Source organism: Sceloporus occidentalis, unplaced genomic scaffold (assembly GCF_023333645.1).
Source record: "Sceloporus occidentalis isolate IW3139 unplaced genomic scaffold, rSceOcc1.0.p SCAF_11, whole genome shotgun sequence".
In the NCBI taxonomy this organism is placed as follows: domain Eukaryota; kingdom Metazoa; phylum Chordata; class Lepidosauria; order Squamata; family Phrynosomatidae; genus Sceloporus; species Sceloporus occidentalis.
The window spans coordinates 15,706,808-15,731,150 of record NW_028316991.1 but is presented as its reverse complement, the minus strand read 5'-3'; the positions used below and the strand labels follow the sequence as shown (position 1 = coordinate 15,731,150).

Genomic DNA, 24,343 nt, shown 5'->3' with positions numbered 1-24,343 from the left:
TGTTATACAAGGCTGAATTATTAAATATGTCATTGTCTAGTTGATATTCCACGTTTTACCATGGAGATCCAGGGTTCCTTCTCTCACAGCTAATGTTTTTGCTCCATACAAGGGTAATTCAGGTGAGCGTATCTGTCCATGCAGGGTGATGATTGCTTTGTGCTTGAATGGATCTGTTTCTGTCCCAATCTACAAAAAATAATAATCAATCACGAGTAAATGTTGTCCTTCTGGATAATATTGGACTATAATTCCTCCTTGGCAGCTGTTGAGAAGCAAGTTGGACTGCTTACCACCCTGTCTTCTAAACATCTTAAAATTGGCATTCATATAAATATACATAGGAAACATGATACAATCTATAAGTATATATACATTAAAACTAAATACTTTTTATTCCCGATGCCGTACAATATTGGTGTAATTAAAGTGCATTGCAAATTGTGCTGGAACAATACCTGTAGTATTCCTCCGTCTGTAATAAGGATATTCTCTGACTGCAGCTCAATATCAGCTTCATCAAATATCAAAGTTCCTCCTATTAAAATGGAAAAAGGCAAAATGGAAAAAGCAAACAAATCAGAGATGTAAAACTATGATTACTAACTTTTCATCTTCCAACTGTGATGGAAATGTAGTTTTTACTTTTAATCTTTAAAGGCCATTAATAGATTTATTGAGTATTCTACAGTGTAAAATGCTCACCCCTGGCTCTCCTGACCTTACCATGCTCACCCCTGGCTCTGCTGACCTTACCATGGTCACCCCTGGCTCTGCTGACCTTACCATGGTCACCCCTGGCTCTGCTGACCTTACCATGCTCACCCCTGGCTCTGCTGACCTTACCATGGTAACCCCTGGCTCTGCTGACCTTACCATGCTCACCCCTGGCTCTGCTGACCTTACCATGGTAACCCCTGGCTCTGCTGACCTTACCATGGTCATCCCTGGCTCTGCTGACCTTACCATGCTCACCCTTGGCTCTGCTGACCTTACCATGGTCACGTATTTATCTGCCCCTTACCTATTTGGGTGGCCCTTGTTTTGCTCCAACTGCAGACACCCATGTGCATCTTTCTACCCAACTGGTAATAAGCTTAATTTAATTAATTTACCCTGTATTAGTAGCATCTTCAGAACAGGAGTACTCTGGTCTAACAAAATTGTTTGTCCTTTTGTAATGACAGCCAGCGATCCTTCTTCAGGTGGCGATTCTCCTCCCCATGTATATTTGGATGACCAGACATCAATGTAAAAAAACTCAGTGTTGTTCTGAAATGGATAATAATAAGATGATCAGTTAAATTGCTTATCAGTAGCTATCAATCTAAAGATGGAACAATAATGAGGAGTTCCTTACCATCTTGGCCAACCCTTGACCTTCAATATGGACTTTAACCTTGGCTTCCTGTGAAGGGGATTGGGCGCTTGTAATACAAACAATGTGCGTGCTGTTGACTGACTGGATCTCACATTTTGCTTGTGCTATAGTGACGGTGATAAGTGACACATTGGAGCTAAATAGGCGAAAAAAATGAAAATCTTTTTAATATTAAGAAAATCAATATTTTTGACATGTAATTAGAATAGTTTCCTTTTATTGAGTCTGGCTACATTCTATTCACAGCTATATATCTGTTCTAGCTTATTGTCCTAGGTCAAGTGGAGACCTTTGAGCCACATGTGACACACTGGTTACCTGGGCTTTATTGTGATATGCTGTTGCTTTAATATTCTTATACGATGTAGCATACACATCAAATTACCCATAGCACACCACATAGAACCATCATGCATCTTAGACAAAATTTTATTAAAGTGGTTTCTGGTTTTGTTTCTATTTTATTTCTAGTATCACTTAAAACATTTTGTTTCACCTACTATTTACAGCTAAATATTAGGTAAAGGTATAGTTTTTGTCTCTTTTTTTCTTATCCATTCTACTAGAAAAAACACTAAGTTTTTATCATACGGCATTATGGTAAACTATAGAATGTCTTATTCTTAATCACCCAGAGGACCCTTTGGCCAGTGAAACACTTTAGGGAACATTTAATTTCAATATTGTCTTAACCAGTACCTGAACTGGGACCCCGTGATGGTTAGTCGGGTCCCCCCAGCTGTTCCTCCCCTCTTGGGATTGATATCGTATATCTCAGGAGTTAATGTTGACAAATAAGAAAATGAATTTTTTATTTGGACCGTGTCATTTCCATTGACAACTTGGACATCGCAGGTTATTGTAGTGTTAGTGTCTGCAGAAACAAAAAAGGTAAATACCGGTCATTTTCACCTAAATCGTGAATTTAATAATTCCCTTTTGGGAACAGCTTAGAGAAAAGTTTCTGGGCATACCTTGTTATTTGTACCTATCAGTTACCACATTACCACCCAATTCCTTCTGTTGAATGGTGGTCTGTATGCCGTAACGTGTGAGCTGTGTTGCCATCATTGTTCTCATTGTAAGTCGGCGGAATTATTGTTTACCCTACAGGTATCAGCCCACAAACGTGCACTATTTAGGGTATTTTCTATACATAATTCAATGCACAGCACAGTAAAGCAGCGTGGTATCTAGACCTGAATACCAGCCAGTGACCATATTTCATGGGGAAATAATTTTTTTACACGTCTGGTCACTTACCGTTCTGTGGTGGAACTTCACATAAGAGGAAATTGGAATTTGATCCTAATCTGTCCACTTTGCATTCGGAGTTGCACACAAATACACTAGACGTCTGCTGATCGAAACCGGACCCCGTGACTGTGATTATTAATCCGCCAGCAAAGCTGCCTAAAAACATTATATAAAAACATTGTATAAAACTGATATATAGTGTATATATAAATATATATATAGAGAGAGAGTATTATGATATTTAATATATGATATGACATGGATTTGCATTAAGATCGGAGATATTAACTCACAGTGAGATTATCACCCGGGAAGAACAACGTCGTTATGATGTAATTATTAAGTACGGATGAAGCTGAAATGGGCTGTGTGATTTCTGTTTTTGTGTTACTTACCCTGACTTGGGGAGACGTTTGTCATTGTAAGTTCGTATTTAAAACTCGCAGTCGATCTTGCAAATCCTTTCTCGTTTTGCAGCCTGACCGAGAAGGTTCCTCCAGAATGATTTCCAACATTACACTGAAGCTGGTCGTCTGAGACGCTGCTTATGTTACATTCGGCGCCACCGATAGTCACGTAAACCAGTGCGGCATCCACACCAAAACGTGATCCAGAAATGGTGATTAACGTTCCCACTGGTCCTATACACAACAGATATGGTCAGGAACTTCGGAGTTTAACTAACATCGTCTGCTTTGTGACGTGGTTCACACAATCTTATTTTAAAGTTTACTTAAAGTAAACTTTCATATAATATATATATAATGAAAAACTTAAATATGTATCTGAATTATTAACTTAGTGTATTGTTAACTATCAATAACATTATTTCCTTTACATTTTAGAAATATTATAATGAGTGAAAATTATTTTGACATGCATTGTAAAAGTAGTAAATGCAGATACTGTATAATTCTGCTCAGTGGTAATATAATGTTATAAAATATTTTTTTAATTCTATGTCTAAAAGCTAAGGAAATAAAATAGCAAGATCAATAGATATTATTAAATAAAAAGTAGGTCAAGAAGGGCTAGATCTGTTTAATATTAATACTGATACCTGTTTCTGGAACAACGGACGTTACTGTAGGCGTGTCGGTCTCTGAATACGAGAAGCTTAGAGCTGGGTAAGTGATAGATCTTACGGTGATGGAGACTGGTGAAGTACGTGCGGATGTTGTAGGTGGTGTAAGACATTGAATTTCACCGGGAGCCACTGAGATAATTGGGCACGGAATTCCTCCAACTAACACTGTAGTGCTAAGAGGTTCAAATCCATTTCCTTGGACCACCAGAACTGTGCCTCCTTCTATGCTTCCAGATGTTGTTTGAAGTGATGCCTCGGCAGGACTATTCACACTGAAACTTCCGGATGCCAAACCTTTACTTAGAACTATAACTTTTACAGAATAGTTGCCAACTGGAAGAGGCTTGATAAAGCAGGTAATAGCTGCGTCATTAACATCTACTATCTCCGACTTGACGTCTCCTACGTAAACCAAAATGTCACCAGCATCTGTGCCAAAGCCAGTTCCATTTATATAAAATGTAGTAGTAATGTTCCGCACGACAGTGGGGCTCACATTGTTAATGACCGGGGTGGCTTCATTAGTGTAGGAGAAGAAACAGGAGCCTTTGCATTGAGTAGGGATCCCACGTACATCAACTTTTACTTCTATGTCCTGTAAGTAACCTGGTTCTGTGTCACATAAAATATCGGTGTAATTTACAGATACGATAGAACAGCGAAGCCCTTCAATGCGGGTGCTGTTACTGCTGTCTGAAAGCCCTGTGCCGTGTATGGTTAAACGGGTGTATCCTGTATTAGATCCATTTCTGGGTTGGACAAAGTCTATATGAGGCAAAAGGACAAAGCGTCGGCCCATTTCATTGCTTATTGTGTTGATGGCGTTTCCGTAGTTGTTGACCGTTACTGAAACGATTTCTGCAACACCAACAGACATGGCGTTCTGTGGATCTAGTTGACACGTGATTGAATTTTTATCAGAATAAGTAACCCTACAAGGGTATTTTCCAATGGAGACCTGATAAATAAATAAATAAAACCCACATTATTTACGGCTATGTTTGTTATTTATTTAATTAAATTAATAGTTACATTTATCACCTTTCTCACCTTGTGGAACAATGTGAGATCACATTTGATTTAGATCACTAGCTTTTTTGTTAACGTACCTGAATAGCACATGGGGTATCACTGAAGCCAGTTCCATTGATGGTTATTAAGTCATATATTGTTCCAGAAGATGGGGTTATGCTGGTTATAGATGGAGAGTAGCACTTTGAAAACCCAAACCAAATCGATCTGTTACTCAGGGAAACGTTAGAAACCCGAGGACAGTCCGGGTCCGGTGATGTACAGTTTGGTGATGGATAGAATGAGGCAGGAGCTGTTCAAAACATAAAAGACTCAAGAGTTAGCTCGTAAGCACTTATACTCAACATAATCACTTATACTATATGGAAATATGTATATATTACACAAATGAACAAAGTGAGATATCTCGAAAGTTACTGAATTAACTCAGGGGTTAGAAATATCCAACTCTCTTGCAAACTTACACGTTACTGAACATGGAATCCTTCTTTTTATTGGGCTAACACAGGAAAAGATGGAAGAGTCACAAAAGCTTCCCTTTGAATGTTTCCTTTTATACTTTCTTTTTTATATATATTTTTTTCTAAAGCAATTTTAGGGAGTTGTTTTTTTTTTACCTGGAAGGTACTTGGCTTCTATTCCGCTAACAGATAAGTGAAGCGCACCATAATTATCCTCACCCGGGGACACATAGATCACGCCTTGTAAGAAAATGCTTGCGCTATTGTCGACGTAACCACTGCTGTAGTAATAGACTCCGGGAGCCGTGAACTGGTATGAGAAGACACCTACACATACAATCAAAAGGTTAGATTCAATATATCAATAACTTCAAATGTTTTTTAATGTTTTGAATCGGTTGATTATTTGTGGCTTGTATGGTGAATACCCTTTGTTAAACCTGTGTTGGAATTATGCATAAAAAGTTATTCTGGGGCAAAGTTAAAAAGTGTTACTATCACTGGAGCCAATAATGTCCCATCTTACTGAATCATTATCTTGGTTGCTATGATAATAACAATATCTTGTACCCAAATCTAACATTTTATTTGTACCTTGCATACTTGGGTATGTTTTTTTCCAATCAATTTAGCAAGACCAAATGTTTACTGTTCTTTACGAACGATAAAGGAGGTAAAGAACCTAGCAGGTTGGCCATCTGACGTATTGATAGAACACAAGAAACATTACTGTAGAAGTTTGTGCATCCTAAGCAGCTTTTGTGCGTGATTCTGGGAAACCAGAGATATACCTGATGAAAGCTTGTTCTTTCCACTGATAAATCCTTCACCATCATAAGTGACATTTGCCGGATCAGAAACAGAGAATACTCTGTATCCAATGTTCATTAAAGAGGACTGCGCCCCCCAGGTCCACACCACCGTATCCCCAGGAAATATATCCAATCTCGACGGTGTCCAAGCATATCCAACTCCATACACTGCAATAAATATATTCTTAAATTACTTTCAGACACTGATTTTTTATATAGTATGTCTCCACTTCCAATATTTCTATCTTCCTATACGCCATGCACACAAGCACCAAATACTTAATAATTTTTTTCTGTTATCAATACATAATTTATAAAATGTGTACTATAAGTAAAGTCTACAAGTAAATTCTACTACCAGCCTGCGGCCTCATCATGTTTATGCAGGGCTGTAATATATGTGTAAATGTATGTAAGTCTTTTTTAAGACAAAAAGAGGATAAGACATACTTGACATAGGCATAACCCTATTCAAGACCAATTATTGAATAAAATGTAGAGATTTTACAGCAGGAAAAATGTTCTAGAGGGGCTGAAAGTTTCTTATCTGCTGCCAAATCCCATGTTTCTATGTTTAGAGGACCCAAAAGCATGATAAAAACCCAGAATTAATCTCCTCATCTATTCTTATTTTCAGTTCCTCCAAAACATGGTCCTTTGAATAAATGCATTGTCTCCTATTCTTGCCAAGTTACTCTGGAACTATGACTGGGAAACAACCGTAGAGGAGACAGAACCAGTGGGGAGGTTTATTGGGACTTTTGCCTTTTAACTCCTCTGGACATTGGCATCCATTGGAGTCATTCTACCTAGAACTAAGTAATACGTACCTGAATGTTTTCCATTATTAGTCACAGTGTATATTTTTCCAGGCCTTTGAATAACACATGTTAGTTCACTTGCTGAACTGGACGTAACATTGCATGGAACAGAACCTAACAAAAAAATAAGGTATGGCAATGAGAATATAAATGTTGTTACTTACAAAGCAGCCGAAACAATACACCTTGAAGTATAACCCCTTTTCTAGACTGGGAAAATCTTTTGTGACAATCCAGAAAATGATTGCCATATTTGTCCAGGAGAAGAGCCATTTATTGTATGTGACACTTTTATTTTACTGTTTTACATATAAAACAGTGTAGACTCATATAAAAAAACTTTAAGGTCCTCAAAGCTAATAGGATAGTTCATCTTTCTCTTGAACCAATAAACGTTATTACCTACAACTAATGACTAAATTTTCAATGATCCAGACACGCTAATACGTCTGAAAATCAATCACTTTCACAATCAAATGCTTCACTTATCAAATGCATTAGCCTTGATCAAGCACGTGCTTCACTTTCGGTAATCTCCACCAAGCACAGACTACACTAACCCGACCCTTTATAATTCCAAACATTTCTACCAAATAGAGTTGAATTAATGATCTATAGTAGCTAACATTATTACAATAACACAAAGCTAAAATACCTATTCGAACTTCATTATTTTCAGGGACTGAATGAAATCCAGACCCTTTTAATGTGATCTCAGTCCCGCCGTAAAGAGATCCGTACTGCGGAAAGATGCTGTTCACTTGTAGAATATACTCAATGGATGTATTCCCTTCACTAAAAAAGAATCCAGAAAGATATTTTTTAACCCATGTTATTGACTGATTCAAAACAAATAGTTGCATGTATCAGCATGGCCCCTTCAAAATTAAGCAATAATTAATAATATTAATATTAACATTTCAACACTGGTCATATTACAACCTGCTTATATATTTTGTTAACATTTTCATCCCTCCATACGAAAGTTCTAACAATGTTTCAGTAAAAGACTATCAATTACCGTATATTTCTTGTGTCTCCCGTTGATGATCAATCCCATGGATTTCACCTTTCTGATTGGCTTCCTTTTTAATATCTTTTTAAATTTGTAATATATTTAAGAATTGGTGCGGAAAACCTGAAGAAGGTTTTTTTTTTACAGCTCCAAATCGTGTTACATTTTAGGATGTGTTATACTCTTACGGTAGTCTTTATACTTAATGGACCAATGTTGAATTTATTGAGTTTGAATTAAAATGACCTCTTTTTATTTAAAACTACTAAAGCCATCATTAAGACAGGACAAAAGAGGCAGCTGCTCTGCCCAGGCTTACCGTAGGGGCTCACAGGAGTTTTCCCTTGGCTCTACTCAACAGCCATGCTATCATTTATTTTCTCCTGGTTGACAGATAATAATGTGTGACCTGGCCAGGTGATCATCAAAGTAGATGGCTGGTCGAAAAGTATTACTCATGGCCCACTGGGAGGATCTCACCCGGGGCCCCATTATCATTAAAGATGGCCGGCCTTGGGTACTGCCCATACTATAGTTATGGCACACGATTTTGTGTTGTGTTTACCTTGATGCAAAGCCCCAATCTGCAACCTGTACCAAGACAGTGTACGTTCCAGGTAGATGTGAAGGTAAGATGCACGTGATATTTGTTGGGTTCCACTCAAGTATTTTACAAAGTTTCTTTCCAATAAAAACTGCACTTTCTGTCGACTGGATGCTGAAGTTAAATCCAGAAATAATCAAACTTGTGTTTCCTACAAAAGATAAAATGTGAAGTTAGTTTTATTTACTAAAGATAGTGCTCTCTTTTGGCCTTTACTTCTCCTTCTCTGGTTGGGCAGACTAGATGGGCCAAATGGTTCTTATCTGCTAACACTTTCTATGTTTCCTTTAGAAAAATACAACTTACAAAAGGATTATGCAATATAGTTTTTTTATTGTAGAATTGCTATTCATTTATTCACATCCAATGTTGCAAACCTTACCCAAAACATTAACGCTGTTTGGGCTAAGTTCGGTGATGACTGGTGTATACGAAGAGCTGTAAAGAAAAGACTGTTCTAAGGTTCTGTTCATTCCATTGGTAAAAACAACAATGTCCACAGATCCTTCTGATCCCTGGGAATAAAAGATGAAAAACATATTTAAAAGGTTTCCCATCTCCCTCTAATAAACATTTATAGGAGACATGAGAGTAACCAGAAAGGGTGACAACTAGCACTTTTAATACATTTAGGGATATGCCACCCTACACCAATTTGATGGAGGCTTCACTGCCAACCTATGCTATCCCATCTCTAGCGCCTTATCTCTGTACCTCTTGTTACTCTCTACACTTTGCATTACACTTATGTCCAGTCACAACGTGCCCAATGGATTCCCTGTGTTTTTAGCAATATATTTTCTACTAGTCCATTGCTCCTCAAATATTTCACCCCTGTGTATCAGTTCTGTCCTCCCATTAGAGTGTAAGATACCTCTAGATTTTCTGCCCCACGGTTGGTTTTATTTGCTATTTTCTGCATAACCTATTGTAGGACACTCCAGAATCTGTTGCCGCTATATAAACAAAAGATATAATAATATAATAAAATAATAAAAAATAGTTACCCATCACTAGCATGCTATAATATCCAGTAATAAACCTTGGTATCACTCAGTGATAACTGAGCAATATAGGGCTGAATAAGCACAGTTTTAATAATTTCTTTGGCGATATAAAAAGGACTTAATTACTAAAATTAGTAAAAAGAGAACACCCATTAAATACATATATGAAATACAAAAATGTTACACTGCCGATAACACTTTGTCTTCAAACTAATCTCAACCTTTGGCTTTCAATAACACCCGCACACCGATGACACCCAGATCTACCTATCCTGTCCCAATCTCTCTGTTATTGATCGTGTAAGTAACTGCTTTGCCTTTGGCTGGATGTCTGCACATTTCCTAAAACTAAATCACTCCAAAACCGAACTTCTTACAAAAACCTACAAAATATGTTACCCTGCCAAAAGTGTGGGTCACATATCTAATGCACACAACGTTTAGAAGAATAACATATAAAAAAAACAGTCTTAAATTGCCACAATGACACATTATCAACTTACTGTTTGGGTTCTGCAGTGAATAAAAGTCAGACTAGCAAATTCTACATCACAGCCAGCGCCTCCAAACTGTACGACCGAGTCGGTGCTAAAACCGCTTCCACCTATTGTTACCAAAGTACCCCCTACAGAGAGAAGAAGGATAGGCCGAATTACAAAAAAATGCATCCACCCATAGTTGTATTTGTGACTTATTGTAACAAAGTCATTATTTTTATTTAATTTATTACCTGATTTGTTGTTTATCAATTTATCCAGGGTATGAATTCTATTAATTTATTTGGATTAAAGTAAAAATGAAACGGGCTTTACATCCACCTCTTTCTTAAAATAAGCTCAAATTGGTTTACTTTTTGGCAATTTGAATTTCATATGAAGAATAGTAAACATTTTATTTTACCTGCAAGACTTCCTGCAGATGGTGAAACCGAAGTGATGGTGATTTGGTGCGTGAAGGTAAAGTTTCCCCCGGAGGGTGCAAATCCAGCTCCTGCGACGTATACTCTGATCGGAAATGTTCCCGCACTTGATTTTTGTATGAGGCATCTGATTTCATCAGCTTGTACACATAGGTATAATAGAATGGAATATTAGTTCAATGATACTTACGAAAAGTTACATACCTCATCAGTGTTACAAATAATTTGGTAATCGACAATACTATAAATATGATAGGAATGGATATGAAGATATGGAGAAATGTTCCTTGGTGGTTGGTACCCAAGTAAAAAAAACTGCTTCTAGAGTTAAGTAGCAACATTTTTATTAAAAAAAATCACTTACCAGTCACATTGATAATAGGACAGTTCACTTCACCGATTGTTACATAGGTTGTATCGTTCACTGAGCTCTCTGAGAATCCTTTACCATTCATTATTAACACCTGCTCATCCTCATTCAACCCTGGAAGAAACCACAATTATACATCATCAAGAATTACAAATGTTTTACATATATAAGTTTGTCTTTCTCCGTCACATAATAGAAAACTCTTATTCGCAATACGTTTTATTTGGGAAACAATAAAGCATACAAGCTGAGGCTGGCGTAAGGCAATGGACCTTCGTACCTTGCGTAGATCAAAAAACAAAACAGGGATACATTTTATCGGTTAATGAATCTAAGTTGATATATTTCTGTCAAGAAATATATCCCTGGTGAAGAGAACAGCAGAACTATTCTTCATACTATCTAGTACGTTAATACTATTTTGTACCAACATTATTAAGTGACCATTAATAAGGTAAACGGCACACTATCTACTTATTGGAAAGTTTACTGTAGCGTATTACGTTTTCTCAACATACAATGTACAACTTACCTGCAGTAACATTAAGGCTTTCAATTGCTGGAGTTTGCTCAGCAACCCATTTAAATCCACAATTACCAGAACACTTGGATGGTATCCCATTGATGTAGACCTCAACCTATAAATAAAGAGTATGATAGTTGGTCCACAGATTTCAATCATCCATTTATGTGAACCTGGGCTATTTGCACGAAATATAAGGAGCAGCGGCCCGATTGTACTATTCAAAAACTTTTGTCAAGCTTTGTGAGGAGCTGAGACACTGGTAACCGTATTTCTTTAAAAGCATTCTTGTTGTAACGTTTATTTAGTTGCTTTCTTCATGAGGACATTCACAATTCAGAAGCTACCTACCGTATTAGCCTAATAGGTATAAAGATACACAAATAAATACGCCTGTTACTTTTTATATAAATACTGAACGATACTTCTGTGCTTCTCTGAGAAGATCCGGAACACCTGCACTGCTGGGACATTGAGGACTATCTTTGAGGAGGTTGAATGTCCTGGAGCCCAGGATTTCTGGCCCGCATCAATTCTGTTTACGTGTAATTAAATACTGTACCTGTGGCTGCTCATGTGGAGTTCTCAAAATATCTCCAATGAGTTGTTGACGGAATAAGCCACCATCTCTCACTTTTACAGCTGATATTTTTGCATTAACACCCGTAACTGTAGAGTCATTTATCTGTTCATGAGAAAGATTTACATTTAGAAGCATTTACAAGCTTGTGTTATTCCAAGTAATATTATTTTTTTGATCGTCCAAAGTAATTATCTTGCAACAGCCTATAGTACCCCAACAGAATCCCTAACTATGGACATTCATTTTGACCTGGCTTTAATGCCTATTGTCCCATATGCCTTTAATTTAGTGAATGCATGTTTTGGAATATAGAATTTCCTCATAAGGAGGATTAAGGCACAAAAAAAGTGCAAGACAGAGAATTTGTAAAAATGGTCCCAGAATAATCGCTGTAATGTACTGAAAAAGTATTGTACTGATTGAAAAATAAAAACATAAGTAAATTTGTAAGGGATGGCTTGTAATTGTTGTGCATCGGGTCTTTACATTTCAGGTCCTCCATTTGCCCATTTTTGGGACCACAGGGCTTGGAGCTGCGTAAGGGACATTAGACCTTCTTACTCCCTGGCCAGGACGACCTTAATCTATTTCTATAATCCAATACCTGTAAAAGGGGTTGGTAGCCAGAAGCTGTTAAGAACTTGATTTGCCATGTGTATCCAGAGCATCCTCCGGTCCTTGAGGAGACAGATACCTGACCCAGCTCTGGGATGGTCTGCAATGCGTATTGCAAATCTGTCCGTGAAATGTCAGCCTTTAGTCCTGAAAACAAAAATGGCGCAATTGACTGCATGGTCTTTGACTCTTTCTGCTATCGTTATGAGCAGATTTATTCTATGGTGTTATAGGACATTTCTCAAGGAAACACAATATAGTTCCTGACTACAGTGCACTTTGTTGATGTTGGGACATAAGCCAATCTATAAAACTTCAATGTCATAGGCATACATAGCAATAATTATGAGGGCTCTGGCCTACATGGGACATCAGTAATTAACCAGGGAATACTTAGAATAATCAAAGTTGATTAACGGCCCAAAGTCGAGTAACCTCATTTATACCAGAGGAGTCAATGCCTAGAATCAACTGAAATGTGATTGAAACCCTTCTCTCACCTTTAATTTCCTTTCCATAAGCTTGGACACTGAACGTTCCTCCTATGGGTGGTGAGGCCGCCTGCGTCCTATTTATTTGAATAACTGCATTTTGAGGCCATGAAGGTGCTCTGTAAGTTGCTGCATTTTCAGTGTTATTTTCAGTGTTCTGTTAAAAATTATATAATAGTTTTTTCTTTAAATCTTTAGTATTAATATTTATAACAATTGTAAAATAATGAATGCATGTTAACAGAGTCATGTTGGCCCCAAATAGTAAGCTTAAACAGACAAAAATGTTTCAACCCAACAAACCTACTAACTATACTAAAGAGCTCTCCTCAATGAATGTATTTCTTTCCTTTACCATAAGGTAATACTCTCCTCAAGTGTTTTACTTCAGCCTGGTAGTTAGCACAGGTATATCAGTGTTTATACTAGTGGCGATTTGGTGTAGGGTTTGAAATAATGTAGCGATTTGGTGTAGGGTTTGAAATAATGTAGCGATTTGGTGTAAGGTTTGAAATAATGTAGCGATTTGGTGTAAGGTTTGAAATAATGTAACGATTTGGTGTAAGGTTTGAAATAATGTAACGATTTGGTGTAAGGTTTGAAATAATGTAACGATTTGGTGTAAGGTTTGAAATAATGTAACGATTTGGGGTAGGGTTTGAAATAATGTAACGATTTGGTGTAGGGTTTGAAATAATGTAACGATTTGGTGTAGGGTTTGAAATAATGTAACGATTTGGTGTAGGGTTTGAAATAATGTAACGATTTGGTGTAGGGTTTGAAATAATGTAACAATTTGGTGTAGGGTTGGAAATAATGTAACAATTTGGTGTAAGGTTTGAAATAATGTAGCGATTTGGTGTAGGGTTTGAAATAATGTAACGATTTGGTGTAAGGTTTGAAATAATGTAGCGGTTTGGTGTAAGGTTTGAAATAATGTAGCGAGAGTTAAGTGCCAATATCTCTATGTGAGGACCAAATATCTCTCATTTTGGTCCACATTACAGCTGATATTTTGGTAGGCTTACATGTTAGATAGGGATATAGTTTTTTTTTTATAGAATTACTTAATCTACTAGTTAGTTAGACACTTTAGAATTTGCAAAAACTAGGTAATTCTTTTATTACATAATACGAGTCTTATCTGAGTGCTTTTAATTTAATTACCCTTATTTTTATCTAGTATGGAATAATACAAGTTCCTTTTTAAACTTAATTGCAGGCTTTTCCCGCCTCATTTCTTTTAATTAACATTCTCTGTGAACTACACTATGTATATCAGAAGGGCTCAGTTAGGATGCAAATAGATCTGCAATGAAAATACCAGAAAGTTTTCATGTCAGATGTTCACTAAAGAACTTAAAGGGCTATCTTGGTCCCATTATAATCCAGAACAATAATTGTGTTGTCTCATCTTGGGGAATCTGAGCTACTTAAGGAAAAGCCCTAATGAGTTTACTGAATTCTCCATGATAGTTAAAGATGCTAACGTTGAGATTATTTACATATACACAGTTAAACTAGCAACAGGGAGAACTGGGAAGTGAATACTGTCGTGGTGAGACTGGGATAACAGATCTCTCTATCGCTCTACTATTTTTCATTAACAGGTCTGAAAAACAAACCTAATAATGTTTATTATATCAATCCCGTACTTACCTCTCCAAAGCCGACTGAAAATAGTGGTAGATTAAATCCACAGTTAAATGGTTGAATTGTAACGGTATATTGATCTGTAGGGCCACTTGTCACGCTAACACTGTTAATAAATATTCCTTTGTTGGCTAAAGCTGGACGTCTTCTTACAACTATACAAAACACAAGAAAGAAAATGAATACAGTCTAATGCTAGTGAAAACCGACACATCTTTAGCAGTATTGTCATTGACGGTCTGTCTTTAAAGTTTATTTCCTAAAGTTCAAAGTTAACTCCTTTCATTTTGAAGGTATAATCTTCAGTACCAAGTAGTACCAGATACCAATATGTCGTAAAGGGGTTTTTCTATGACCTAGGTCATCAGCACAAAACTATAGAACCTATTAACAGAGTGTACATCATCTACGGAAATGTCAACCATCTTTCCTTCTTACCCATCAAGTTTTACCAATATATATTATTATTAATATATATAATAGTTTCTCCACCCAGTCCTGTACAGCTCCTCTTCTTCTCATGTATATTTTTGCTGGTATGGATAACTGCATGTAGACTATATACCTAGTCTTCTCTCGCTGTAGCTGCTGTTTTGGGGTATTCATGTTTGCTTACACTGAATAATTCTTGCCTACCTCATTTACAAGTCACTCAAAATGAATGGGTCTTGGTGAATGTCTGCCCCATGGAGGGTAACACATATAGCCAGTCCAGGAGCATTCATTGATATTGGTACAGGCAACCAATATGTGCAGACTGGTTTAACACCGGGGCATTATTCAATAACGTGGGAGTTGGCTACTCACCAACTTGACTATAGGTTATGAGGAACAACCCCAGTGGCCTTCTGCTGGGGTAAAAACTAAGTCAATGAGACTTCTTGAAAGACTCCTTGTCAATTGAATTATGCATTCTGCAGGGCCAGCCCAAGCCCTTCATAACGCATAATGAATTCACTGTTTTCAAACCACGATTCATCAGCAGCTTTATTGAATAAACCCCTTTGTTTGAAGAGATTACAAGCAGACACTTATATTCAAGTTATAAATGGAAAAAAAAAACTTTACCATTTAGATTATTAGTTGTTTCAATCTGTCCAATGTACAGGTCATCAATGTATAAGTTTTGCGAGGGCTGTAAACTAATCCAATTAACAAGAAAGTTTTTGCCTGAGTATTTCGATCTTATAAGACTCAGCATGTCTATACAGGTGTATGTCCAACTGCAAAAAAGAAAATACAATTCTAGTTGACTTTATGGACCGCGTGATATTTAAATATACACACGTTTTATTTTCACTGATCACTTGAAAACAATATTAAAAAATAATTCTAAAATATTTAAACAGGTAAACAGAAGAGTGCATTGTGTATAATCCAAATAACAGATATGTAAAGCATTATAACGTGATGGCTGATTCACTGCAGGTATAGGCAGTGTATTGGCAATATTGGTGGTATATTGACCTTCAGATGTAGAGTATATGATGAAAGATGCAGAGACATTGGTCTATAAATCCAAAATTAACGGAAAACACTAAAATTCATAGAAACAGTCCTTACCTCTCTTCCTGAGCAAAGTTATAACCGAACTGGCCGCTCACTGTGCTGGTACCAGTGGAGTCCTCATATTGAAAATTGATACCAATGAAGTTTGACAAGTATCCTTTATATGCAAAACACAGCTGCAAACAGAATATATCAGATATCATTAGCTGTTCTACATCCGTTTAAGTAGAGAAGACAATATCATGTCAAATAGGAAGAAGGATATCATGTAGATTGTGTTGTGTATGAAATGGGAAGGAATACTATGGAGAATGATGTTTCAAACTTGGCAACTCAGTTTTATTTCTAAGAAGCGTTTCATCGTAAAAGTTTTACTTTAAGCCTTAAGAAGTAATTTCTTTCCTTTTTGAAGGCACAATTCGAAATCACTGCACTGCCCGGGCTGCCTTCTTCTGGATCAGCAGCAAGGGTTTTTATTTTTTGTGTTATATTGATATTACTTTTTAGTTACATACAGTACAGCTTGCAAATAAAAATCCTACATTTGACAATTTCTATGCATTCAATATTATCAGTAATGTCAAAATCAATACACAGCAATGAGAAATCCAAAAAATATGATTTTTTTTTTTAATATTACACTTTGAAAAATACAAGGTTGAACTTGATGAACACGCGTGTTTTTTTCGCCTAAATTACTACGTTACCCAACTAAATGTTTTGATCACATCCCCTCCCTCTCTATGCATGTCGTCTTTTTTTCATATATTTTATCAAGCAAACCATATTTCTGTGTCCCTTATTTCTATAGTATCTATATCCTCCTGGAGATGGGGTCATCAGAAATGTACACAACATCCCATTCAATTTCTGTTGCATGGTATGAGCTGGTCAGTATGCCAAGAAATTAGGATGCCTCAATTAACTCAATTAGTTAACATACCTTGCTGTGTATAGTCAGTGAAATGGAACCATAGGACACTTGAGATGTGGTCGGGGGTTTAAGATCTGCAAAATGAAACAACATTTCTGGATTCTTTAAAGAAAAACGCCCACAGAAGGTTTCTGTATCAGATGTCAAAATTCCACGGGAATGATCCACCTGTGGGCAGAAGCAGAAGACACTGTTATTAGCAAGCAGTTATCTAGGAACTTGATAGATTACCGTATCATTTGTTAAAGGGAGCTATACAGCATGTATGTACATAATTAACCTCAGCAACAAAAAACTATTAGTTTATCATGTCCCGTTATTTTAAAAGTAAGCATTTACTAAACCAAATATTTAAATGGTTTACATTCTTATTCTTGTGCTTCTTCTATGATAGATAGATAAATAGATAGATAGATAGATACACTCAAAGCCGTCACATCCAGGAGACCCTTCTGTGGCATCCAAGCTAGGGCTAGCTCACTTAATGTCGATCTCCTGCACGGTCACGACAGGTCAGGAGCAGACCAGGAGACATCCCTGTGATGTGCACTAGGGGGCGATGCAGGCTTAGCACCATAGTTTAAATGTTCTAGGTTGCAGCATACAGATACCCTAATGTGGTCCTTGATTTGGGTTTGAGGGTTTGGCATTCCGAAACTCCAGTTATCTTGACATTTTGATTTCTCTCTGCCTAGCATTTTTTGCATCCTGCTAACCTTCTCCGTGTTCCGTACCAGGCTTCCCGACTACTTGCTCCGTGTACCGAACCAGCATTGTCTGACTACCTGTCCTGTGTGCCAAGCCCAACCACTTTAGTGAATAGTGAGCCACAGACATACAATGTCCACTCAGTTTGTTTGTTGGTATACGTACCGGTGTGAAATCTGTTTCATAATTCCTGAAGAATTTGACTGCAGTTCCTTCTGTTTGATTATTAATTGCGTCAGGACACTGAGAGCTAACCAAATCCAATATTGCCTCTTGAACCTAGGATTAGAAATGGAACATTAATAGAAACTACAAGCAGTACCTGATACTTTTAGTTTCTGCCACAATCCCGTTGCATGACATTGTAAGCTTGCACTACAAACCTCCCCAGAGGATGCATTTAGTGGCAAAGGCTTGGAGTAAATGCCATCCCACACTAAGGTAAATGAATTCATGTCTGGTGTCCCCGGAGTAGTCTCTACAATATCCACTGTCATGTTGCTTCCTTCAAGGATTTCATATGAAAGAAGCTTGAAATCCCCTACAGAAAAAAACAATGAAACATGAGAAATAATGTAATAAAGTATAAATTTGTCAAACTATAACAATAGGGTTTTTAATGTTTTTGTTTTATTTTGCTATTACTTTTGAGTTGAATTTCAACTTAATATATACATCTTGCAAATCAAAATCCAATGACAATTTCTATGCATTCAATATTATCAATAATGTCAATATCAATACACAGCAATGAGAAATCCAAAAAATATGATTTTTTGTAAATATTACACTTTGAAAAATACACGATTCAAGTAAAAATAATCCGAAAACTTTATTAGAATCCCAATTTATTTTTGTTTTTTCCAATGACTTTTAAGTCTTGAATGTAAAGCACAATTACGGTATATTCTGCAGCACTGCACCGCGGAGCTTACAATCTAGAAGCCGTTAGGGTATATTATGGTCACACACACCTCTTTGTGAATTGAAAGTCACACGATAGACATTGCTTTGGGCAGCCGTTTCCATTGTTACTTGGACGCTATCAGGTTTAAGAGACCACAGACTATTCAATGCAGACTGAACTTCACTAGCGGTGGCATCAGCGGACAAATAATCTACGGAGAGCAAGCAAAATAAATGAATATACATGAGCAATGAGAGCTTCAAGCCTGTATAGTTAAAAGAACTTTAAATCAATAGATGACGTCACTGATGTACCACTTTATGGCGGTGTTGAACCTGAAAATAACTTGTCTTAAAATATTCCATAACATTTTGTAATAATGTAATTGGTAAGTGTCCTACTGTTTTTTCATATTATACTAAAAAGGGATATGTTACAAAATATGTTTTTTTTGTTTAAAACGTGCTAAAAAAAAAATTTGGAAAAAAAAAACCAAAAAAAAAATGTTTTTCCATTTCAGTGATGGTATAACAAGGCTTGCTTTGCTCGCCTTGGAATTAATGTTGGAAGAGTTGACTCTGACTTGATGCCATTTAATCCTTTTATTTCCGATCTCTCGTTAAACAATATTAAATTATTAAATTTAATGCGTGTAATATCCTGATTTACAGTCATTCAACTCTGTGACGAGGACGTCTATTTGTTGAACAAATCGTGAAAGAACTGACATCATATTTGTAAAACACCTTACCTGTCGCCTCACTGTCATAGATTAATTTGAAGTTTAGGGCTGAACAAGCCAATTCGCAGTACTTTGTAACTGTGATTGTTTGCACTTCCTCTACAGATGTTGACTTGTTCCAGTTTTGTAAAGTAATAATCTGAAAAAATAAATAATTTACTATAAATAACAATAAAAGTACAGTAGCAAGAGAATAACTCCAGGAAGTTTTTTAACAACTAAATACCATCATTTTGTTCTTTAAACACACAAAACGTAAAGAAAAAAATATGTAGAAATAGAAGTTAATTGAGAAAAAATAAAATACCGTAGTTCATTATGTACATACTTGCTTTTCCTGTAATTGAGTTGCTTGTGATTGTATATTCTGTATTTCATTAACCGCATCTCTTGTCTGTTGTTCGATATAGGAGCTGCCTTTTTTGTACAGGCCAACATCTACTGTTGCCACTGAATTCATTTTCAGGATGTAAAACTCAATATAATAGCTATAAAAACAAAAATACAAGGTGATAAATATTCAAGGTAATAATATATATATATTTTTTTTTAATTATTTTTTTTTTTTTTTAAATATTTGTTAAAAACCTGATTTACATTATAATTACCGTTAACAAAAATAAATTCCAAACAAATGTTAAAATGTGATTACTGCATGTAAACACAATATATATATATATATATATATATATATATATATATATATATATATACGTATATAGATATACATACACGTATATAGATATACATACACTAAGGTAATGTATTACTCTGCTAACTAAAGGTTCCACTAGAAACATGGTTTGTGATCATGGTGGTAAAAAATGTTTGCAATTCAACTACGTGTTTTAAAACAGTTTTGTGTCCGCTTAAAAGGCTACATGGAGATTTTTTTTAGGAAAAATCTGTAGCCAAGCAGTGCAACGGGGTGCACCAAATGTTACAACATCTTAAATGTATATTAGCTAGAATTTCTAGATGAACAAAAACTACCTTTAAACATGACTGATTTATGTTAGATCGGTAAAAGTGACACCCGGCACATGCACAGAGCAGACAATTTTACCCTTTACTTAAATAGTTAATTTAATATGCACAGGTATTGGAAGGGGTCAGATTTTAAACTCTTTTGTACTGTATGTGAATCATTAGTATAGCAAAGTCTTTCTTCTGGGATTTAGGACAGTAAACATCACTACTGAATTAAACCTGCCACGTCAAAGTATTTTAATGGAACCTGGTCCATGTGACATTTTCTTTTAAAGCAGTTTTTCATCAAATTTGAAAATATATGTGTCTGGGCTTTATGCCAACGTCAAAAGAAAATAATGTAATATATATATATATATTTAGATAGATAGAGAGATAGATAGATAGATTTTTTACATTTGTAGCAGGTAGTTCAATGTGGCAACTGTAATGAGCAGGGATTACTTTATTTGCATAAATGGCAGGAATAAAGAAAAGCTCTATTCATTTACCATATAAAGGAGAAAATATATCACTGATTCAGACACAATAAAATATTTTTTACAATGTTTTTTTATAATTTAACCATTTCAAAAGTGGTGAATATTTAGTAACCGAGATACATTGCATCCAGTCTACTCTTGCACTACCTAAATCTCACTTGTTTTCAAATGAAATCTGCTTCCACGGAGCTGTGATTCTCAGTTAAACATGTTAAATGTGTAAATGGCTCAGTTATTTCTCGTTATTAAGATTTCTGCCCAGGGAGCTACTTTTTTTTTAATTTAATTTTTTTTATAAAAATGTAGTTTTAAGACATTGAAACTGGTATTGTTCTTAGTACAGTTGTAGTCCCAGAAACAACTACGTAACCATGTCAAATGTTGCCTTATTCACAATTTTTGCAGGGAACAAGTAGACGGCATCAATTAATGTTGACATACAAACAATGTTTTGTCAAAGTGGAAGAGCATCAAGAAAGGTGTGCCCTCTCACACATGGGTAGAATTTTAAATTTAAGGAGCTGAAAGGTCAGTTTTAGCCGGTTAGCCAATTGTAGGAGTTACTTGCCCTGGGATTTTTCTATTCTTTTAAAAAGTCTTTTAAATCTATTAAAATGGATAGTTGTGTACATGCCCTCTAGTTCTTAGGTTTTAACTACTAGAAATATTCTGCACAATTTTACATGTGCTTTTTAATTCAAAAATAATGTAACATGCATGAATGTAATCTGCACATTCACTAATATTATTTTCTTTACACTAATATTTTCTTTAACATTTTGCTTTGAATGAGGAGTATGTGTTTGTGGTTAAGATTTGGCGTACAGTTATACAGTACATGTCCTCTCGATACCCTAATACTTGCCAGTAAGGAATAAAATATTTGCAGGGGAGTAAATTTCTCCCTGAGCTCTGCATTCCATTACTGGTGATAACGCTTTATGGGAATACACCAATAAACTATATCCATATTATAGCCAAGAGACACAAACTTACGGTTTTCCTTCTTGAAGCTGGAACTGTTCTGACTTTTGACTTCCATAGTTATAATAAGAAGGAGAGGAGTATTGGCCATATGCAACTTTTACCTGTAACAAAAACATGCAATAGCATTCCTCTACAGCTTCATATATACAGGTACATACAGATAATTCATTAAAATAGATACCATTAAAAAGGGTAGCGCAACACATATTACAGTAAACAATTTTATACAGGGGATGTCTGTGGCTAACAGGAGGGCAAATGCCTAAACTGCTAATAATCTGGAACTACAGCCATAATTCCTTCATGACTTGGTCCTTCTTATGTTCCATCTATTCAGTCCTTCTGGCTAGTGTCTGATAGACAGGAATGGACAATGAGCCTTGACAGAGTCAGGATGGCAGAGCCAGCCCTCTCGTATAGGTAATAGAAGTGGCTGCCTATGGGCATTAAGGTCTAGGTTCTTTCCTGTACTATAGAGTAAGATCATGCAGAAGGTGGTGCCAAAGACTTACTGGCTTATGGCCGAATGAGTGAGTAGCCTAGGTGCCAAATACATTTGGGCCATTCCTCTGTGTCTATAAGTTCCCAACCATCCTCTTATATTATACATAGGGCAGGCTGATGCAGCCAACACTATAGTGAGTTGCTAGAGTATCTTTGTACACTTGTACAAGGGTGTTACTGCCATATGGAAGACTATGAAACGCACATGTGGTTCTTGCAGATTTTGAGTGCACAAATAAATATTAACTTATTTATTGACTAGTACCTTATCTGCGGGGTTTCCGGATTCACTGAAATACAGAGCGTAGTTATCATATCCTTTGATGTAGAAATTGTAGTAGTCTGTCTCTGGCGCCACCAAGAAGCCGCTGAATCGAGCAATAAATCTGGAATTCTCATCTGGCCATGTTTTTGAGGCGCTGTCCACCCAGATCGCTCCCACATATCCAGTAGTGCTTTCGTTAAATGTTATGGCCAAGTCCAAAGATTGTGAGTTGATCCATCTTTCTAACTTCAGCCCCCTGCCACCTTTTTATGTTAAAAAGAAAACAAATCTGATTTAAAAAAACACAGATTCAAACAGTGTTAAAAAAAACCCAAAACAAACAAACTTTATGATCTTGTAGACTATCTATTGGACTAGATGTCCCATGAATTTTGGCCAGTCTATGGGACATCAACTACTACACTAATTGTTGACCCCCAAACGCCAGCTGCTTCTATATGTTTATCTTCCCCTAGCGATCCTTTTGTATTGATCTGCCACTGAGAAACCCCCCCAGGGTGGCTACGTGCTATAAGTCGCTGGAATTTATCATTATATGAAATGCAATAATTTTTTTTAACACACATTAAAAATAGGGGCCCCAAAACTGAAAATGTTTAAACATACTAAATACCAAATAGAAACAACATAACAGTCGCCTGTGTATATGTCATTGAATGCTTGTTCACATCACGCACCAGGGTACAGAGCAGGGAGAATGAGGGGCTTTCTCGGAGCTCTGCATGTTATTCTTGTATCCGTTAGTTCAATAATAACGCAATCCTGACCTGCAGAAATCATAAAGAAAAACAAGAAAAACTAAGAAACCTTGCAATGATCTGAGAAAGTAAAAAGATACCTGGGCAACATGTGCCAACTTTTTTATTTTTATATAGCATGTTAACTCCCCCAATAATGCATTAAATATACATGATAGTTCTTTAAATACAACATTGACGCTTTGTACTTATCATAGTAGTTGGAAGCCTAGATTTAGTTATAATTACACTATTGACAGAGATAACAAAATAGGCATTTGGTAGATACCTAGATCAAAAAAACAAACCATTGTATTCTTAGATTTTGGGCTGATGTTAATTATTGCACAATATTAGAGATGGGCCAGCCAGCCATATTGCGGTACAAGGTGAGCTGGGTTTGAGCCATACCTGTCCCAGGTTGCTGAAATTATACACCAGCCAAGCTGGCTCATCCCCCTGAGACAGGTACTTTTGCTTGACCAGGGGACTTAATAATGGAACGAGATGAAATTTTGCCACTTCCAGCTTGGATCTGGGTCTAGCACCCATGCAGACTAGGCCAAATCAGGCCTATTTATTCCGTTCACATTGCGCATGTGTTTCTTGGCTTCAGACAGGGTTAGACATACCTCCTACAAGGACCTTGGCTGGAGAATCTGTCTGATCAAAGAAGCGTCCATCGATTGTAATAACCGTGCCCCCTTCTACACTTCCACTGGAGGGAAATATGCCAGTAATCTCTGGAACAAAAACACGTGAAGAATGTACTTTTATGTAGAATATTTTAAACTGATTAAACAAAGTAGCAATCAAGTTTCATTTCGCCAACACTTCTGTAGCTATTTTTTTCCAATCTGTAAATCAGTTCTTTGACCAAATTTAAAAAATGTAAATATAAAATCAAAACAGTTGCTGTTGATCAA

General features: G+C 36.4%; 1 protein-coding gene across 1 annotated transcript in view; it reads right to left on the bottom strand.

Moving 5' to 3' along the window:
* The window catches only part of PKHD1L1 (PKHD1 like 1), a 61,783-nt gene that overhangs the window by 24,600 nt on the left and 12,840 nt on the right, over positions 1 to 24,343 (bottom strand). The window contains exons 11-44 of the mRNA XM_089477260.1: positions 24,050 to 24,160; positions 23,358 to 23,447; positions 22,660 to 22,922; positions 21,900 to 21,991; positions 19,760 to 19,919; positions 19,441 to 19,570; positions 18,757 to 18,900; positions 18,166 to 18,323; positions 17,948 to 18,061; positions 17,084 to 17,242; positions 16,195 to 16,316; positions 15,700 to 15,854; positions 14,638 to 14,786; positions 12,988 to 13,135; positions 12,477 to 12,634; positions 11,852 to 11,974; positions 11,299 to 11,404; positions 10,761 to 10,880; positions 10,378 to 10,502; positions 8,853 to 8,985; positions 8,432 to 8,621; positions 7,507 to 7,646; positions 6,861 to 6,965; positions 6,010 to 6,198; positions 5,375 to 5,545; positions 4,835 to 5,049; positions 3,699 to 4,683; positions 3,034 to 3,279; positions 2,645 to 2,794; positions 2,081 to 2,255; positions 1,361 to 1,517; positions 1,116 to 1,272; positions 459 to 538; positions 60 to 189 (exon numbers count right to left, since the gene is read on the bottom strand). Of these exons, the coding sequence (XP_089333386.1) occupies positions 60 to 189; positions 459 to 538; positions 1,116 to 1,272; positions 1,361 to 1,517; positions 2,081 to 2,255; positions 2,645 to 2,794; positions 3,034 to 3,279; positions 3,699 to 4,683; positions 4,835 to 5,049; positions 5,375 to 5,545; positions 6,010 to 6,198; positions 6,861 to 6,965; positions 7,507 to 7,646; positions 8,432 to 8,621; positions 8,853 to 8,985; positions 10,378 to 10,502; positions 10,761 to 10,880; positions 11,299 to 11,404; positions 11,852 to 11,974; positions 12,477 to 12,634; positions 12,988 to 13,135; positions 14,638 to 14,786; positions 15,700 to 15,854; positions 16,195 to 16,316; positions 17,084 to 17,242; positions 17,948 to 18,061; positions 18,166 to 18,323; positions 18,757 to 18,900; positions 19,441 to 19,570; positions 19,760 to 19,919; positions 21,900 to 21,991; positions 22,660 to 22,922; positions 23,358 to 23,447; positions 24,050 to 24,160 (5,850 nt within the window). The remainder of the gene's footprint in view (positions 1 to 59; positions 190 to 458; positions 539 to 1,115; positions 1,273 to 1,360; positions 1,518 to 2,080; positions 2,256 to 2,644; positions 2,795 to 3,033; positions 3,280 to 3,698; positions 4,684 to 4,834; positions 5,050 to 5,374; positions 5,546 to 6,009; positions 6,199 to 6,860; positions 6,966 to 7,506; positions 7,647 to 8,431; positions 8,622 to 8,852; positions 8,986 to 10,377; positions 10,503 to 10,760; positions 10,881 to 11,298; positions 11,405 to 11,851; positions 11,975 to 12,476; positions 12,635 to 12,987; positions 13,136 to 14,637; positions 14,787 to 15,699; positions 15,855 to 16,194; positions 16,317 to 17,083; positions 17,243 to 17,947; positions 18,062 to 18,165; positions 18,324 to 18,756; positions 18,901 to 19,440; positions 19,571 to 19,759; positions 19,920 to 21,899; positions 21,992 to 22,659; positions 22,923 to 23,357; positions 23,448 to 24,049; positions 24,161 to 24,343) is intronic.